The following is a 20,402-nucleotide window of genomic DNA, read 5'->3' as shown; positions in this document are numbered from 1 at the left end:
GTAAGGACGAGGGGGATTATGTTTTGGTTGTTATTGCGGGGAGGGGGTGTGAGCGTTGAGTTACGGGAAATGCAAGAAACATGGTCGAGGGCATTCTCGACCACTTACGGGGGGGAGTCGCGGTCCTTGAAAAACGAGGACATCTGAGATGTTTGGGAGTGGAATGCTTTATCCTGGGAGCAGATGCGGCGGAGGCGAAGGAATTAGGAATAGGGGATGGGATTTTTGCAGGAAGGTGGGTGGGAGGAGGTGTATTCGAGGTAGCTGTGGGAGTCGGTAGGCTTGAAATGGATATCAGTTTCCAGGTGGTTGCCAGAGGTGGAAACAGAGAGGTCCAGGAAGGGGTGAGAGGTGTCAGAGATGGTCCAGGTGAACTTAAGGTTGGGATGGAAGGTGTTGGTGAAGTGGATGAACTGTTCGAGCTCCTCATGGGAGCACGAGGCAGCGCCGATACAGTCATCGATGTAACGGAGGAAGAGGTGGGGTTTAGGGCCAGTGTAGCTACGGAAGAGGGATTGTTCCACGTAACCTACAGAGAGGCAGCATAGCTTGGGCCCATGCGGGTACCCATGGCCACTCCCTCCAGCCCCACCACACCTAGCACTTTTCCCTGCAACCGCAGGAAGTGCTACACCTGCCCCTACACCTCCTCCCTCACCCCCATCCCAGGCCCCAAGAAGACCTTCCACATCAAGCAGATGTTCACCTGCACATCTGCTAATGTGGTATACTGTATCCGCTGTTCCAGATGTGGCTTCCTCTACATCGGGGAAATCAAGCAGAGGCTTGGGGACCCCTTTGCGGAACACCTACGCTCGGTTCGCAACAAACAACGGCACCTCCCAGTCGCGAACCATTTAAACACCCCCTCCCGTTCCTTAGACGACATGTCCATCCTAGGCCTCCTGCAGTGCCACAACGATGCCACCTGAAGGTTGCAGGTACAGCACCTCATATTCCGCTTGGGAACCCTGCAGCCCAATGGTATCAATGTGGACTTCACAAGCTTCAAAATCACCCCTCCCCCTACCGCATCCCAAAACCAGCCCAGCTTGTCCCCGCCTCCCTAACCTGTCCTTCCTCCCACCTATCTCCTCCTCCCACCTCAAGTCCCACCCCCATCTAGCCTCATCCTGCCACCTTGACCTGTCCGTCCTCCCTGGACTGACCTATCCCCTCCCTAACTCCCCACCTACACGCACCTTTACTTCTCCACCCCTGCCTCTTTGACCTGTCTGTCTCCTCTCCACCTATCTTCTCCTTTACCCATCTTCCATCCGCCTCCCCCTGTCTCCCTATTTATTTCAGCTCTCCCATTTCTGAAGAAGGGTCTAGGCCCAAAATGTCAGCTTTCCTGCTCCTCTGATGCTGCTTGGCCTGCTGTGTTCATCCAGCTCTACACCTTGTTATCTTAGGCCAGTGTTAATATTTTGAGCCACCATGCATTCAGTGGCCTAATGGCATTCTCCATGATATGGGCCATTCTTTCAGTGGAGATGATCACATTTTCTGTGCAGGAGTCTGCACTACCTCTGGAAATTCTGGCAGAAACACACAGTGTAGTTCCACAACTACACTTACTGGGTGACCCCAAAGCTCAGAATCTACATTCAGCTGAGTCAAACTTCAAATTTCCCACTATTCATTGGCAACTCTCAACTCTTGATTCTGTCTCCAGCACTTGCTCTTGCTCACGTATGATGTGCTTCTCACCATGTGCCATCCTATCTATCAGCAATGCTGAACCTTCGAAATGAGTGAAATCTGCACTGGTGGACGGTGTGCAGCTATCATGTGACAGTGCATCCTCAATATTTGAATCCTCCTCTGAAGACTCCACAGGCATTCCCCCCACCCCCCTTCCCCCCCCCCCACTCCCCCAACTCCTCTGCCGTCAGCATCAATACTTCTGTGGCAGATGAAAGATACAATTTAGTGCTGAAATTGGGTGCCAACTCAGCATTATGCAATGTAATGGTAGCATTGATTCATCATGAGAGACAGTGACATGTCAGTGTGACATCTAATACTTCCACCAGGTCTCTGGCCACCAACATCTCACCTTCAGAAAATCTTGTACTGCTAACACTCTCCTAATCTCAAGTATTTTCTCCTTTGTCAGTCAGGATGGTCCTAGCTGGCCTATTTCTGCTTCTCAGCCTTTCTGAGGAGTTGTAGGCTCCCTTCTTCTACCAGCACAAAATGCAGCAAGGTAGGATTTATTTAGCCACTGAGAGATGGAGGAAGTGAACTTGAGGAGAGTCACTGTGAGGAATGGGTGCAAGAGGGTAGTAAAATTTGTGTGAGTGTTCTCTGTTGAACTGAAGTTTTCAGGAAGAGGCTAGAAAGAAACTAATATGTGTAACAGCAAGGTGTGTTGGTCAGAAAAGTGCTGGGCAGGAAAATACTAAGGAGGTGAGAGCATGATGACTGCCAGCTGGAACTTGTAGGACACTCATCTTGCCAGACTAAATGAGATCATTAAACTTTTTCTGGCACTGGTCCATGTCCTTGGCACCACACATTTGCTGCTGCAGATAGCTTCTGAAAATTGCAACCATGCCAGCTGGTGACTTTCTGTCAAACTCAAGGAGCAAAATTTCTTTTTGTGTCCTCATTGCATCACTTATCCTCCTCAGGAATACTGCAGCTGAATGTCTGAAGAGAGGGTGTGCTTTAGGTTTCTGGGGTAGTGGGACTGATTCTGGAGGTGTTGGGAACTGTGCAAAATAAGTTGTATCTCAACAGGGATATGAACTGTATTGTGGTTTAGATGTTTGCAAGTACTTATGTAAGGAGTTTAAATTAGCTTGGCAAGGGAATGGGAACATAAGCAAATTCAGAAGAGAGAAGCAGATCGGAAAGTGGAAAGCAGGAAATTAAAAAATAAGTGTGGAAGATAGAGGAGACAAACCTAGAAAGTTGATAACCAAGATGTTTAGTGATTTGTGATATATACTTCAATGCAAGAATTGCCATGAATAAGACATATAAACTCAGGGTATGGATAGGTACTTCATGCTATGATATGTTAGCTAATACTGAATCAAGGCTTAAAGAAGGGCAGGAAAAGTAGCTCAGCATTTCCCGATTATATGATTTTCGGACAGGATAGAATAACAAAGGAATTAAAAAGGAATGGGAGGGTCATCTCAATCATAATATTGATCAAAGAAACAATTTTAACTGTGAGGCGGGCTTACATGCGAGAAAGTTCATCAAATGAATACAAGTTAAATTAAGAAGTAAGAATGAAGGGAGAATTGTATAGGCCCTTAAACAGTCAAAATGTAATAGAAGACCAAATCTGTAGGTGAATTACTGAATGCAGAAACAATAGAATGGTAATTTTCAGGGATATAAACTTCTGTATTATTAACTGCTTTAGGGCTAGCGTAAAAGTTATTGAGAGTGCATAATTGTTAGAATGCATTTAAGAAAACCCATTTTTTTACCAATATGCAACAACTCCAACAAGTGATGCAATTCTGGACCTTGTTTTAGGAAATAAAGCTGGGCAGTTGGTGAGCATTTTCCTGGTGGCGGTGATCATATTTCAGTTAAAAATGTAATTCAAAAAAGAGAGAGCCCAAGAATAAAGCTCATAAATTTTCGAGGGGCCAACTTTACAAAGTTCAGATGTATTTTGGCAAAAGTGAACTGGAAGCTGCTGTTTATAACTGCTCTTGCCAGGCGATCTGCTGTCATGGTATGCTACGCTCATCTGTCTCGTACCATTCTCATACATCCACTGTAGTTTGACTGGAACTGCTCTGTAATATCAATCATTCAACTATGCCTATGTCAATCCCTCTTTTTGCTACCCTTCACTTGGCTATTTAGGGAGCCCTCTGGCAGCTTTATGGCTCTGATCAAATGGCTGAATTACTGACATTTTCTTTTTAAGATGTCATTTTCTAAGAGTTCTTTTAGTTTTTGCAATTTATATATGGATTTTGGATTTTTTTTAGTGTATGTTTTAGCATCCACATTTCAAAAGCCTCTGTTTCTTCTACAGATACTTACTTATTGTCCAAGTTTCCGGGGCACATCAGAAATTGATGGAAAGCAACATTCAATGAGACTTTTCATGTTATGTTTTTGAATATTCTTATATATATTCTTCATCTTCACAATATTCTAGCTATCTCTATTTTGCATCTAACTTCTGCATCACCTTTACCATCTTCTGTTATCATTAATCCTAAATAGACAAACATACCCACATGTTTCCAATATGACACCATCCATTTCAATCTTCAGTCTAGTTTCTCCCTTTTAACTACTAACATTTTTGCTTTCTCCAGTTACTGAATGTAAATCATTGTCAAAACTGTGGGAGACATGAATGGAAGAGTTAAAGAGGGTTCAAAGCAAATATTTTCCCATACAGGAAGAAAGGGTTAGACTTACAAATCTAGGTCCACTTAGATAGCAAAGAGTAGATAAAGTACAATAAGGCAACAAAAAGTAAAGCTTTTTTTCAAATATTGAAACTGAATGCTAAAAAATGCCTAGCGGAGTCTAAAAAGTGCTGTAGTGAAATTAAAATAGAAAGTAGGAAAGCAAAGAGAGGACAAGAAAAATTGTTGGCAAGTAAAATCATGGAAAACATAAAGATGTTTATAAATATGTAAAGAATAATATGAAACTAAGAAAAGAACAGAGCTGAGTAGAGACCAGAAAAGTAACGTGTGTGTAGGTGGAAGATGGCATGGTTCTCAATGAATATTGTATGTCTGTTTTCGCAAAAGTGGGGGATGATGCAAACATTGTAGTTAAAGAGAAAGAATATATCACATTGTATGGGATAAAGTTAGGTATGGAGGAAATATACAATAAAAGGGATTAGCTAGATTGGGCCTGTGCAGGAGAGAACCAAAAGAAGGAAAAGCTTATTTGACTTTATCTTCTCCAATCTACATGTTACAGATACATCTGTCCATGATAGTATTGGTGAGAGTAATACCAAATACAGTATACAGCTCTTGTGGAAAAAGGTGAGAGTAATACCAAATACAGTATACAGCTCTTGTGGAAATAGAGAATCATTTTCCCACTGAGGATAACCTCCATTGTGTTGTATGGTACTACCACCATGCACAGATGTGCATTCACAAGGCACAGTAGACGACCAGTAGCAAAATTGTATTCACCCTGAAACTGTAATGTTGGATTAGCACATCCTTCACTCTATCATTGTCATTAAGTTAGGGGAGCAAATCTCATTCAATGAAGGATGCAGGAAAGCATCCAGGAGCAACACAAAGCAAACCTAAAATTGAGGAAGCAACATGTGAAGGCAAATGACAAGACTATATGCATGCTAAACAGTATTAGCAAAGGGAAAAGCTGTCTCACAACCAACAGAAATAGAACAAAACTTGACTCCTAGTCACCCTTGTGTTCAATAAACTCTCTTCGTTCCTAGTTAAGAATTGCCTGGATTTTAAAATTTTCTTTTGGATTTTCAAATTCCTTCATGGCCTCACTCTTCTCATTCTCTGTAAAGTTCTCTAACCCTTCAACACTCTAAAACATCGGATCTCCTCTAATTCTAGTATTTGGAGCCAGTATTTAATCACTCCATCATTGTTGGCATTGCCTTGATCTGCTGAAGCCCTAAGCTCTGGAATTACATATCAAAAACTCTCTGTTCCTCTTTCCTTACTTAAAATGCTTCTTGAAATTTATTTCTAAGATTTTGGGCCCCTGCACTCATATCTTCTTACGTGGCTGTGTCACATATTGTTTGCTCCTATTGAAGCATTTGCAAACGTTTACTACATTAAAGTACAATATAAATATGGCTTGTTATTTTCACTCATGGTGTGGGCCTGTTGCGTGTTTGGGGAAGATGCAATACTCTGCACTGTGATTTATAAAATTATATGAGATTAGATGCGTGCTTTTCAGGGATATGATGGTGGGCGGTTGAAATTGCTGTACTGTGGTGGCTGAAATGTGTTCAGCACCCAGCAACACAATCTTACACCTACTCTTCTGATGTAAAATGGGTCTGCAAAGAATATCGCCAGCTGTGAAACACCTGGTGAATTACAAGTGTGTTTCGGGGAATGGCAGTGAATTCAAATTATCAGAAACGTGTATGAATCAGCCACGAAGTGTGTTAGCAAAAATATAATCATTCCATTATCTGCTCACCACTTCCTTTCTAACACAGGTATCATGTATGTGGGAAGATAGTCGATGGCTAGGTCAACGTATGTGTCCTTCTTTGTCTTCCTGCTCATCAGTACTACAGGCTCGTCATAAGATGCTTGTAGCAGTTGCTCAACTTCAGGTGAGTGAAAATTTTCTCAGTTCATTGAGCTGAATGTACGTTAATTAGAACCACTTCACTTCATGTCTTGTTAAGCCTGTCCCATCCATTGCAACCATACTCCACTCGGTGCGTAGTTTCAATATAAAGTCAGAAAATGTTCATTGTTTGTGAGTTGATGTAGACTGATGCAATGGCCACTGTGCATATTATATTTGATACATAAGACCATTCTTTTATAATCTGTTTTGTTGACCACATTTGTTGATTATTGATCTTGAATTTTAAAACATAATTCTTGAACAACACCTATGTTCATTTTAGCTTTTTTTTAATTTTTAACGGGATGAGGGCATCACTGGTTATGCCAGCATTTATTGCCCATTCCTAATTTCCCAGAAGGCAGTTAAGAATCAATCACATTGCTGTGGGACTGGAGTTACATCTAAGCTAGACCAGGTAAGGATGGCATTTTCCCTATAGTAGATTAGTGAAGCAGTTGGGTGATTCCCCAACAATTGACAATGGATCCATGGTCTTCACCAGACTCATAATTCCAGATTTTCATTAAATTCAAATTCTACCATCTGCCATGGTAGGATTCCAACCCAGGCCTGAGAACATTACCTGGATTAACAGTTTAGTGATAAGATTACTAGGCCATTTCCTCTTCTTTGCTGTGTTTAATGTGGTCATATCCAAGCTCTTATCCTTATTCCCCCAAAGTTGTAGTGACTAGCATTTGAAATCTTGGTTTGTGACTCAACCTGCTCTTAATTCTTAGCATGAATTCAATAATATCTTGATCACTGTTAGCTGGGTATTCCCCAACTATCAGACTGTTGATGAATTTGTACTTGTTTGTGAATTCAGGCAGGAATTCAGTTCCTTATCAAATCGCCCCATTTAAAGGTATTAGTAAAGCTTTCAATGCGTAATATCAACATTTCTGACCAGAACTGGCTTTTCATCAACTTTCATTGTTCTCTTGGTCTCTCTAAAAGCTGAGATGACCAGCTCATTAATTGCATCATGGAAACCAAATTATCTGACTCTCATGTTCAGCTTATTGCAGGTTAATATAAAGTAAGATAATAAGATAAAACTTAAAGAGAACTTTAATTGTATGCCATAGGAGGAGTTGAACAAAATGTTCAACAATATGAGAAATGGCAGATTACAATAGATGTCATAAACCATTAAAACAGGGGTTAGTGGTCTTAAACTGACTAACAACAGGACACACTCTAACATATATGAAAAAGGCAAACATATTTACTTTTATATTTAGAGAGTATTTGTGATGAAAGTATATATCCGAAGACTGCTCTTATCAACTGCTTGAAGTCAGGCTAAGGAAAATATGGCCATTTGCTCCACAAGCAGAACATGAGGAACAGATCAGATTGTGACTGAGACATCCAATACTGAACCTCTGCCGTGAGCGATCTATTGGTGCATCACAACCATTCAGTCCAAAGCAGCTGAAGCTATTGAATGGATTGTGTTGATATATAACTGATTCCCCAGCCATGTACATGGCTTCTATGTTTCTAATATATGAGGAGGTATTAGAGAAGTTCTCCTTTTTTTTTAAGAATATAAAAATCCTATATATTTAAACTCTCTTTTCTCTCTCCCCCTAGCTTTGCACAAACGATGATAAACAAGGATAAGGTATCTTCGTGTCAGGGAGCAATAGGTTGGGAACTGTGCTTGGTCTCAGACAGAAAAGATTGGGCAACAAGCCTACTATGGATCAGAGAGAAACTGGGCACTGAGCCTAATGTGAGGGAATAATAGACTGGGCACAGATAGCCTGGCATCAGGCTACCTCTGCTGCTGAAAGATATTGATAGATGAAGATCATCTGGTTCATCCATCCAGAGATACCTTAAAGCTGACTGTTTCCTACCACTGTGGTATCCAACTGTTTTATAAATTATTCATGGTTTTTTGTCTCATATCTGGGAATCAATTTCACACATTGATTAATCTTTACACACAGCATTTGGTTCTATATTTACACAAGATTGAGCCTGTATTCCTTAATTCGACTTTCAATATTCAATTTCAAATATTATTCTGTTTGTTGTATTTCTCTGCCTTGCTATTTGTGTTGTTCAGTAGCTGAACATGTTGAACATGAAGTCTTAAATTCTTAAAATCTCTTTCCACCTTATCATGGTCCATTCACAGATTGGATTTTATCCTGAGTTGAATTTCTGATCAGACATCCATGATCACTCAGACTGACTACTTGCACCTCCATAATCACACCTGACTCCACCCTTGCCTCAGTATATGTGAGGCCAACAACTTCATCTGTGTCATGTTTACCTCCACATTTTGCTACTCTCACACACATTTGGCTGACTCCCTATCTTACAACCCTTCATAAACTTGAGCATATTCAAAGCTGTACTGCCTGTGTCCTAACTTACACCAAGTCTCATTCATCCATTAACATTTGCGTACTGACCTACGTTGGCTCCTGGCTATAAAACAATTCTTTGATTTTAAAATTCTCATGCTTGTATTCAAATCCTTCCATGGCCTCACCCCCCCTTATTTCTGTAACCTCCTTCAACTCTACAACTCTCCATGATATCTACACTCTGCCACTTAACTTCTTGAGAATCCATAACTTCAACATTAGTGGCTCTGTATTCAGAGCTTGCCAAGGCAAAAGCTCTTGAACGTCCTGTATAAAACTGTCTGCTTCATCTTCCCCATTAAGGTACAGCCTTTAAACCTACCTTGTCTGCTGTAATACTTCCGTACATGGTTCAATGTCAAATTATTCTGTTTAATAACATTCTTCTGATGCATCTTGAGAGATTTTACTACATTAAAAATCTGTGTAAAAGAATGGTGTGTGTGCTGTCTGTTTGTTTTGTGACATTTTAACAATTGTCTACATTAATGTTCATTTGCCTTTCTTCTACAAACTTAAGTATTTTATCGAACTCAATCTATAATTTCTGCACTGCCTGCTCCAGTGCCACTACTTTTTATACTTTGGGATCATTGGAAATGTTCAGCAGTTGGCATTGAGGTTCTGAATCCCTGCCACTGATGTGTTAATTCAGTCCCTGAACTGAGATAAGGATCACTTCAGTCAGCATTTCTCCTGCAAGTACAGTGTAGACCCTCTGCCCAATTTCTCCTGTCCATGCTGGAAGATATTGCCACCTGTGCTCATCTTTCTGTAAACATCGTGTCTTAGATCAGAAATAAACCTGTGCCCATCTACATTCAGGTGGCATTAGTCATATCGTATTCCAAGTGTTTAAAGAAAGAGATTGTAAGGAAATAGATAATTCCCTACACTTAGTGAAAAATCTGTTAAAATTCTCCTAGCAATTATAGAGCGGTGGAAGTTGGGTGAGGACTGAATGTGGCTTGTCACAGCTGTCACTGTCCTGGTTCACATACAGGAATGGGTACTTGGGTGCAGCTGGTTTAAAGGCCGATTCCGGCACCCACACTACATATCAGTTACGTGCCAAGAATTCCTCTGCTGTTGCACCAGATTAGTCTACTAATCTGAGTATAGACTTCTTGTAGACTTTCATTAAATGCAAATGGAATTGCAAAACACATCGCTTAAAGTGAAATGTTAATACAATGAAAACAAAGTTTTAAGCCATAAGAGATGAAAGATAATTGAACCAGGAAATGATATAATTCAATCTCTATTTAAAAGCTATTTGTTCTGTCCTTACCATGCATATTCTTATATCCACATTCATCCTAGAAACTAATGAATTAAGATGCATCTGCTAGGGAGAGCTTTTCTGCAGATGTACACTGTACTGTACCTGTCCCAGGAATGTTTGATGCAACAGTGTAGAATGAAGAAACTTTGTGCGTAACCCATGCTGTACCTTCCCTAGGCATATTTGATGGGACAATTTAGACTAGAGGGAGCTTTATTTTGTATCTAACTCTGTGTTTTATTTGCTCCAGCAGTATTTAATACTGAACACTCGGGTGCCTGTCAATTGAGGTATACAAACAGCACATGTTCTGATGGGAAAACATGAACAAACATGAAAAATAATTACTTTTTGATATGCTTTTTAAAAATTTACAGCACAGAATTGTGTGCCAAGTGATCTTCATGTTTTCTTTGTAGCACTTTGTTCACTTATATGAGAGAAGTGTGAAGGAAATGCAAAACCATGTATTCAACAATATTGAAACATATTAAAGGGTTCATTAGCAATTTTTTAAAAACCCTTTTAAATTTATTTGTTCACAGACCTGTTCTAAAGGTAACTGTCAGTCAGCTTGAGAAAGAAATCACATCATGCCACTTCCATAAGATGCAGGTGTCGCTGGCAAGACCTATATTCATTGCTTACCTCTGTTCCTCTTGTGAAGATGGTCTTAATTCATATGACTTTAATCTTCTAAACTCAAGGAAAGTCAAAGTAATTTTATGTAACTTGTCCTTATAATTCAGCATTTTAAAGTGAGATGACAGTTACAATCCCTGATATCAGGCAATATTTCACTGAGTATGGCAATAAGGAGCCCAAGCAAAACTGATGTCAGTGGAAATCAAACCTAGCATAAAGGAAGATGGTTATGATTGTTAGAGACCAATCGTATCATCCCCATGACATTGATGCAGGATTCACTAGGGTAGATTCTTACGCCCTGTTGTATGTGTACCTAAAGTTTAAGGAAATTCACCTTGAAGTACTCCATGTGTGTATACAATGTTGTGACTCTGCTTGACAGTCTGGGATGTGTTTGCAAGCTGCAAATCAGCTGGTTTGCAGTAATGCCTGCTTCCTAATTTATAATGTAGTTCACTGTCTTAAATAAACTAACTCATGGAGTTAATCAATCCATGATGAGTGACTAACATTCCTCCCTTGATATTCTTTTGCATTTCCGTCAATGAATTGTCCACCAAGATATCCTGGAGGTTATTATTGACCAAAAACTGAATTAGACTAGCCGTTTCAAAACTGTATAAACCAGGTCAGACTCTGAGAATTCTGCAGTGAGGACCTCTACTTCCCATTCCCCTCCCAAACCCAACCCTGCAAAATCTGGTACAAGGCACAAGTCAGGCATGTGATGGAAAACCATCCATATACCTGGATGAATGCACGTTCAACAATATACCTTTAATTCAACATCAACAAGGAGAAAACAACCCTCTTCATTGGCAACCGATTCACCACTTTAAATATTAATTACATCTACTGCTGTGGCAGCAATCTGCATCATGTACAAGATGCACTGCATCAATTCACCATGCCACTTTAACAAGACCTTTCAAACCTACAACCTTTGCCACCTAGAAGGACTAGAGCATTGGATAAATGCCAACTGAAAGTTTCTTGAAATAAACAATAAGCCAAACAACACAGTAACTTTGGAAGTTACCTTTCCTTGACTGTCACTGTGTCAAAGTTCCGGAACTCACTTCTCTAACAACAAGGTGGTAGACCTGCACCACGTGAACTGCAGTGGTTTTAAGTGGCAGCTCATCACCTCAAGGGCAATCAGGAATGAGTAACAAATGGTGACCTTGCTAGGGACACTCACAATACATGAAATGATTAAAATTTTTAAAAATTTGGCCCTGCTGGTTTTCTGATCCTAATTTTTCTTAAGCTCTCTTTATTTTACAGGGACTGCTTGGAACCCAAAATCTTGGCCACGTGTACTTCGAACCCATTAAAGACAAACATGGCAATGTACTGATCGTAACCCTGAAGGAACTGAGCTCATACCAGAGTCTAGAGAATGTCAGATGGATTCCCCTGTCTAAGCTCCAGACTCAGCGCAAGTCACTCTCCTCTTCAGAAGATCCCACTGCACTGGATATGTTGCTGTTAACTCTCCATGTAGGATGACAATTAATAAAACAGAGTTTACAAGTTAACACACAGCTAAAGATGACATGAAATAGAGAGAAAAATTGTTTTTTTTTAAGTTATTTGGAATTTCATTTGTTTGTAGAGCAACATAACTAATTTTTTTGTGAAGGATCAAATTCCTAACCAATGTTTTGTTTAGAGACCACTTTGCTGGCATCCAGGTCTATGGTTGTGATCCTGGTCATGGATGGTGATGAGTGTTGAATGGGCAATTATCTCAAGAGAAATATGCTCTTGGAATAGGCGTCTGCCAAACATTTCAGTCTGTTGGTTTCTTTAACTTGCAGAGACAATTTTCAGCATGTCCTATTCAACATGCTCCTCCACTTCTGTTATCAATAGCACCTCTATATCTTTAATTTCCTACCTCATCTGCATATTGATTGGCATCCTTTCATTCCATGTAGCTATCTCTATCCCTTTAAAGCCTTAATTTAAATTTACTCCCAGGTGTCATTCTGTATTTTCACACTTCTCTGTGTGTAGGTTTTTCTGGATTTAATTTTCAGCTGTTTGGCATTTTGCTTATTTACTATCCTACTGGTAGACCCTGTCATCTATTAGTTCTGACTGATTTACACTGACCCTTAATTTCACAATGCTTTAACTTTATTGTACAAATCCCAGAGGTTAAATCTTTCAGTAGTTTTGCCCTTTCACCACTTTTGAGACCATATCCAGCTTTACAGAACTGCCACAAAGCAGATAAACAGGCTGGGATGAGTTATACAACAAGCACAACAGTTTGTACTTACAAAGCAGTTTTCATAGATTTGTGGAATGGTACTGTTGCTGAAGGAGGCTATTTGGCCTGTTGTGTCTGTGTACAGTACTCTGTTGAACAACTCTTTATCCCATTTGCATTCCTGTAACTCTTGCAAATAATTTATCTTTAAATAATTGTCCAACTCCCTTTTGAAAGCTATAATTGAATCTGTGTCTGGCACACACTAAATAAGTGGGTTACAGATCCAAACCTGTTGCTGCATAAAAGTTTTTCTTCACATTGCCTTGGCTCTTTTGCCAGCAACTTTTGATAGTTGTTCCCTGTTTTGTGACCCTTCTGCCGATGCAAAGTTTGTCCCTACTTAGCCGATGCAAAGTTTGTCCCTACTTAATCTGCTCAGATCTCTCCTAATTTTGAATATCTCTGTCATGTTTCTTTCAACCTTCTCTTCTTGAAGTAGAATTGTTACATCATCTTCAATCAATCCACATCTTGAAGTCTCTCACCCTGGAACCATTTTCACAAATCCTTTCTGCACCCTCTCTATTGCCTTCACACCTTCCTGAAAAGAACACAGTACTCTATTTGAGGCCAAGCCAATGCTATTGTTCCTGTCCTAGGAACCACAGGTGGTAAGGTAGGGATCGATTTAGACAAGAGGAATGCCATAGGGGTGTGGCAGGCAATGACTGAGGTGAGTTTGGTAACCTGCGGCAAGAAAAATCATGGGCCTCAAGGCAAAAATCCCTCCAAAAACTTGACACAACTGGTACTTAGCCAAACCACTCAAAACTCAGCCCATTCTCACTGTTGACCATTACTTCAAATTGTTGTCAAGTTGCGAATTTTTACTCCATGTTCCAAATTCCAAGTCATCTTTCAAAAGCAGTGCTCCTAGCACTGATCACTGGGGTGCACCACTGTCTATCAGTCTGAAAAATAACCATTTACCACAAATCACTATTTTCCATCATTTTTTCTCTCGAAGCTGACACTGACCCTCCTATTCTGAAGCTTTCAAGATTCTGTTGAAATAAATAGGAGTCTTTAGCACCAATTCACATAATGGGTTTAGACTCTGGTACTTCCTGCAGATGAGATCATTGTTGCATATGCCCTTAGGCTTTTTTCTTCCAGATAGTTCAAACAATGGCAGGTTCTAAAGGGAACTGCTCAGATATGTCCCTTCTTACTCCATGCCAGAAACTTGACCACTCTTGTAGGACAGGTGAACTCTACAACCATTTAAAAATACAGTCTGTTGTTCCATTTAAATATATTTTCTTTCAAATGGAAGTCTCAGGTATTAAATCAGTTGATGGAATTAAAGATTGACAACATATTTACAATTCCAAATCATTGTAACATTTGTGATTCTCCAGTTTTCTATCACCACTTCTGTATCTAAGGAGAATTGAAGGATCTGGCAAGTGCCTCTGCAATTTCCATGCTCACTTCCCTCAGTATCCTTGGATGTATCTGATCCTGTCCTCATGACTTATGTAAGTACAGCCAGGAACTCTCATACTGCCTTTACATCTATTTTTAGCCCCATCCAGTGTCCCAATTGCATCCTCTTTCACTGTCTCTTTGACAAAATATTTTTCCTTGATAAATGCAGAAGCAAAGGACTCAATGCTATTTTTAGTTTTTAATCCTTTTATCGCCACTTTACTATTTATATGCTTAGAAGATTCTTGGATTCCTGATGTTAGCCCTGAGTCTTCTCATGTTATCCCTTTGCTGCTCTCATTTACTTTTTCACTTCCTCTCCTATATCTAACATCATTCTCATGCATATAATAAATTTGAAATCCTAATACACACCATTTTCCAGTTTTGGCTTACTCCATATCTCTTTCACCATCCAGTGAGCTTTGACTTTTATTTGTCTGAAATTTTCATCTCATAGTTATGAACTTGACTGTACCATACAGTCACATCCTTAAAGGCAGTCCATTTCTCAATTAGAGTTTTGCCTGTCAGACTCTGATTCTAATTAAGTAAAGGCAAATTTCTTCACCCATAGAGTGGTAAGCCTATGGAATCACTACCACAGAAAGCAGTGAAGGCTAAAACATGGTGTGTGTTGCAGATAGCACTTGGGGTTAAAGGGATCAAAGGATGTGGGGAAAAAGCAGGAACAGGCTGTTTTAGATGATTAAACATGCCCATTCCGGATAGCAGAGCAGGTTCAAAGGGCTGAATAGCTTACTCCTGCTCTCATTTTCCATGTTTCTTTGTAAAATACTGCAGATGCTGGAGATTGGAAATAAAAATGAAATGCAGTGGACAAAAGCAGCAGACCTGACAGCATCTGTGGAGAGAGAAACAGAATTTATCTTTAAAATCCAATATGACACTTCCTTGGAATTCCAAAGAAGAGTCATATTGGAGTTGAACCATTAGGTCTTTTGACACTGTCTCTGATGATCCCCTACTGATTTTTGATTCACTTGTCCTATTCATTCCTCAGAAACCGATCCAGAGATGCCTCGTTCCTCATTGGACTGGAAACATACTGATGTAGAACATTCTGCTGAACTCTTTTCCATCTCTGGACTTTATGCTGTTACTATCCATGCTATTTTTTGGATAATTAAGGTCCCTCATTATAATTACACCATAATCCCTGCAATTTCCTCGAAAATGTGTTCTTTATATCTTCGCCTTTATTTGGTGATCATAGAATAAACCTAACAATGCAATGACACTTCTGGTGTTTCTCAGCTCTAGACAAATAGACTTTGTCCTTGACCCTTCCAAGGTATGATCACTTTCCTGCAGTGTTATATTCTCTTTAACCAGTACTATCATCCCTCTTTTATTCCCTTCCCTATCTTTCATGAAGACCTTAAAACTTGGAACAATTAATACCCAATTCATTTATTAAGCCAGTGCTTGCAGCTCATCAGCTTTATTCACCTCACTCCATGCAGTAACATACATACATTGTTAACCTAATTGCGATGTTACTATATTTCCTCTTACTCCATGTTGTCTGTCTTCTTTGTGCATTTTCTTTTTCAGAAGCATTACAAGAGCTTGTATTTATTTAACACTTTAACATAGCAACATTTGCCTAAGGAGCTTCATAGGGGTGATATTAAGTTAAATGTGACATATCGCTATGTAAAGTTTTAGGAGAGATGACCAAAGGTTATCCAAAGAGGTAGGTTTTAAGGAGTACTTTAAAAAGGAAACAGAGGTAGAGAGGCAGAAAGATTAAGGAAAAGAATTCCTAAACTTTGGGCCTTGACAGCTGAAAGAACAAATGCCTAGGGTGGAATGTCTAAAATTTAGATGTTCAAGGGGGCTGAACTAAAAGAGCACAGAGATTTCGAGAAGGTTGTAGGGCTGAAGCCAGTTACACAGAGAGGGAGCACCAGGTTGCAGAAGAATGTATAAATGAGAAAGAGAATTTTGAGATTAAATAGTTTGCAAACTAGGAGCCAATGTGTGTCATTGGTCATATGAATAATGAGTGAGTTTGAATACAGGCAGCAAAATTTTGAATGATCTTAAATTCATGGAAAATAGGAGACCAGCCACGAATGCATTGGAATTGTGAAGTCTAGAGACACAGAGACATGGATGATGATTCAGTGTGATTAAGTTGAGGCGTATCAGAGATGAGCCATGTCACAGACGTGGAAAATAGATAGTTTTGGTGATGGCACAATATTCGATCGTAAACTCATCCCAAATTCAAACACAACACTTGCATTGTGAACAGTTTGGTTCTGCTTCAGACAATGGAGAGCAGTGGAATTGGTGGGTAGGGAACAATGTTTCTGTCAGGGATGAAAATACATTTTTTCAAAATATTTAGTTGGAGGAAGTTTCTGGTATTCCAAGTGCTGGATAGTAATTAATAATGAAAATAAGAATAATAATAATGTATGATAAGCAATCTGATAATTTAGAGACAGTAGAGGAGTCAAAACAGATTGTGATGAAATAGAGCTAAGATTCCGAGTGTACTTGTGAAAACTGACACATTTTTTAGATGATTAATATCAGTAATGCGAGGGCAATATGTCAATGAGGAATAGGGGGAGGGGAGGAGAAAGGGGTGGGAGTCAAGGATAGATCCTTGGAGAACGCAAGTGGTTATGAAACAGGAGCAGGAAAATAAACCATTCTAAGTGATTCTCTGGTTATGATTGCACACATTGAAAGTGATAATGATCATACTGAAATGTGTCACAATGCTCGACAAAGCAAACTGAAACTATGAGAAGCAAGTTGGCTGTGGTGAATTGGGAAAATGCACTTAAAGATTTTACAGCAAATATGTAACAGCTAGTATTTAAATTAGAATTATATTTCTCTATGATTAAAAAATATAGGTAAAGGTGAATCAACCATCACTAACAAAAGAGGTAAGAAATTGCATTAGATCAAAGGATGCTTAAAATGTACTAAGCTTTGAAACAACTGTAAACAATTTAGAATCCAACAATGGAGGATCAAGAAACTCATTAAGAGAATGAAATGTGAATATGAATGCCAACTGGTGATTTATTTACTGTCACATGTATTTTGTTACAAAATATAGTGAAAAATGTTGTATAGTGTCACCATCTCCGGTGCCATCTTAAAATACAGAAAAATAAACCAAAACATAGAATATAAAGGCAGAAAAATAAAGAAAGTGTTCAACTCTACAGCCCTTCTCATTAAGTGCTCTGTCATGGGCCTGTTAAAAGCAGTCTATAAAACCTTCTTTAGGCATGTGAAAAAGAAAAGATTAGCAAGAACAAATGTGAGTTATAGGTGGAGTCATGACAATTTATAATGAAGAACAGGGAAATGTTGGAAAAACTACACAATTATTTTGTGACTGACTTCACAGAGAAAGATTAAAAAAATCTCCCAGAAATACTCAGGAACCAAAAGACTTGTGAAAATGAGAAACTAAAATAAATTAGTATTCATGAAGAGGTAGTACTCAAAGGAAATTGAACTGGATTGAAGGTTAATAAGTTCCCTGGACCAGATGATGTACATCCCAGAGTATTGAAGGAAGTGGCTAAATAGATAATGGATGCCTTGGTGGTTTTCTTTTAAAATGTTACAGATTCTAGAAAGATTCCTGCAAACTAGAAGGTAGCAAAGACAAAGGAGAACCAGTGAATGTGGTGTATTTAGATTTTCATAGGCCTTCAATGAGATCCTGTACTGGACATTGTAAACAAAATTAGACCACATGGGATTCAGGGTTTCAGTAATGGTCACCATACTCCTAAATAATGATAATTGGTTAACAGGCAAAGAATAGAGAGTAGGAATAAACAGTCCACTGTCAGCATGGGAAGCCATTTCTAGTGGAGTACCACAAGGATCAGTGCTGGGGCTACAGCTGAGCATAATCCTAACGTGTAATTTGGATGCAGAGACCAAATGTGTTATTTCCAAATTTGTGGATGACACAATATGAATGCTAACCAGCATCCACTGGGTGGGAATGTTTATTGTGAAGAGGATGCAAAGAGGCTTCATGAGAACTTGGACAGGCTACATAAATGAGCAAGAACATGGCAGATGGAAATCATGCAAATAGGTGTGAAATTGCCCACTTTGGTAGAAAAAAAAACTGAAAGGCAGAGCATTTCATAAATGGTGAAATGTTGGAAAGTGTTGATGTCTAAAGGGTACTGGAGATCCTTATCCATAGTCACTAAATGCTAGCATTTGGGTGCAGCAAGTAATTAAGAAGGCTGTGAAATTGTGTGTTGGCCATCTAAAGGAGACTTGAGTACAAGACTAAATATGTCATACTGCAATTGTAGGGACTACATCTCGAGTATAGTGTACAGTTTTGGTTTCCTTAACTCAGAAAGAATGTACTTGTCATTGATGGAATGCAATGTAGGTTCACCAGACTAATCTCTGGAATGGTGGGATCATTTTATGAGGAGAGATTAAGGACACTGGATCTGTGCTCTGCAGTTTTGAAGAATGAGAGGTGATCTCATTGAGACTTACAAAATGCTGAAAGAGTAACAGGGTGTATATAAATAGAATGTTTTCCATGGCTATTGAATCCAGAAACAGTCTCAGAATAGGGGATGGCACATTTAGGGGTTAGGAAAAATTTCTTCACATGGGGTGGTGAATCTTAGTAATACTCCAACCCAGAGGGCTGTGATAGTTCAAACATTGAGCATGTACAAGGAGGTTAATGACATCAAGGGACATGGCGATAGTGTGGGAAAGTGGCATTGAGCTGATCGATTGGCTAAGATCTAATTGAATGGTGCAGCAGACACAACAGGCTGAATAGACTGCTGCTGCTCCTGTACAAATACATTCTCATAAGCCATCAGAATTCCTATGTTTCTATAAACTTTGTGAGCTCAGTTCCACCTACTGGATGATGATGACAGGCACTGGAGGTGGATGGTATGTACATAGGTTGTAGTGAGCTAAACAGACGATAAGACACAGGCTGGAGTAAGATATGCAAAGATTGGGGTGAGATATATGCAGGATGAGTTAAGGACTGGAGCGTGCTATATAGAGGATAAAACACACAAGTTTGGAGTGAGATATACAGATGCTGGAATTAGATAAGCAGTTTGGATTGAATGTGAACAGTTAAAGTGAGTTACACACACAATAAGACACAGAATACAGTGCATTGATCAAGGATTACACACTGGAATTTGTGTCTAAATGTTTAATGCATTCATCTGAGATCCTGATGAAGGGTGTAAACCTGAAACATCAACTTCCCTGTTCCTCTGATGTTGCTTGACCTGCTGTGTTCCTCCAGCTCCACACTGTATTGACATCTGAGATCCTCTGTCAGCTGTTTAAATGTGGAAGCTAACCTATTCATTTTAATAGTCAAAACATACTGAAAGAACAAACAGAAATTGTAGATTGGCATTCATCATGAGGATTCTTGTTGCCAGCATACACTGTATGAGGAGCAGTTCCATTTTGTGTTTTCACTGACTTCTTCAAAGACCTGACTAATTGCTCAAAGTTTCCGATATTGAATCTTAATGCACTTCTTTCTAGAGACGTGAATCCACATGTTCAGCATTAAATGTACCTCAGTTGTAAAAACATGGACATTTTATTTCATGGCGTATGTTATTTTCTTGAGAGTTAATGAGCTTCTACATCTCTGTAGTTACTCTACAGAGGAAGCAATTGGTCTACTTTAGCAGTACAGCCTAAAATCATGACAAATATGATTGAGAATATTGTATTTTGTGTTGAGGATTATTAGAGATAATCTGCTAGACTCATTCTACTTTTTTTCTCTTCAGGAAAAGCTGGCCTATCATAGAAGAAGTAATCAGGCCCTTTCCCCAGGACTTTATCTTGGTTATCTAAAGCTCTGCAGCTCAGTTGATCAGATCCATGTCCTTGTCCCTCAGAAGCTACCCAATGTTCTGTGTCATATCAAGATAAGAAACAATCACAATGTTTCCAGGTAACAGAGGGAATAACACAAATAGCATGATAA

At 39.4% G+C, this 20,402-nt stretch overlaps 1 protein-coding gene across 3 annotated transcripts in view; it reads left to right on the top strand.

Annotated features, from left to right (window-relative positions):
• LOC109930588 (ankyrin repeat and fibronectin type-III domain-containing protein 1-like) overlaps positions 1–20,402 on the top strand; it is a 745,821-nt gene that overhangs the window by 699,542 nt on the left and 25,877 nt on the right. For all 3 annotated transcript variants that reach the window (XM_048609794.1, XM_048609793.1, XM_048609795.1), the window contains 3 exons: positions 6,185–6,304; positions 11,941–12,156; positions 20,203–20,369. In XM_048609794.1, coding sequence (XP_048465751.1) covers positions 6,185–6,304; positions 11,941–12,156; positions 20,203–20,369 — 503 coding nt within the window. The remainder of the gene's footprint in view (positions 1–6,184; positions 6,305–11,940; positions 12,157–20,202; positions 20,370–20,402) is intronic.

Source organism: Rhincodon typus, chromosome 21 (assembly GCF_021869965.1).
Source record: "Rhincodon typus isolate 14 chromosome 21, sRhiTyp1.1, whole genome shotgun sequence".
Classification (NCBI taxonomy): Eukaryota; Metazoa; Chordata; class Chondrichthyes; order Orectolobiformes; family Rhincodontidae; genus Rhincodon; species Rhincodon typus.
Note: the sequence above shows the minus strand (reverse complement) of the source record. Positions and strands in the feature narration are given on the sequence as shown.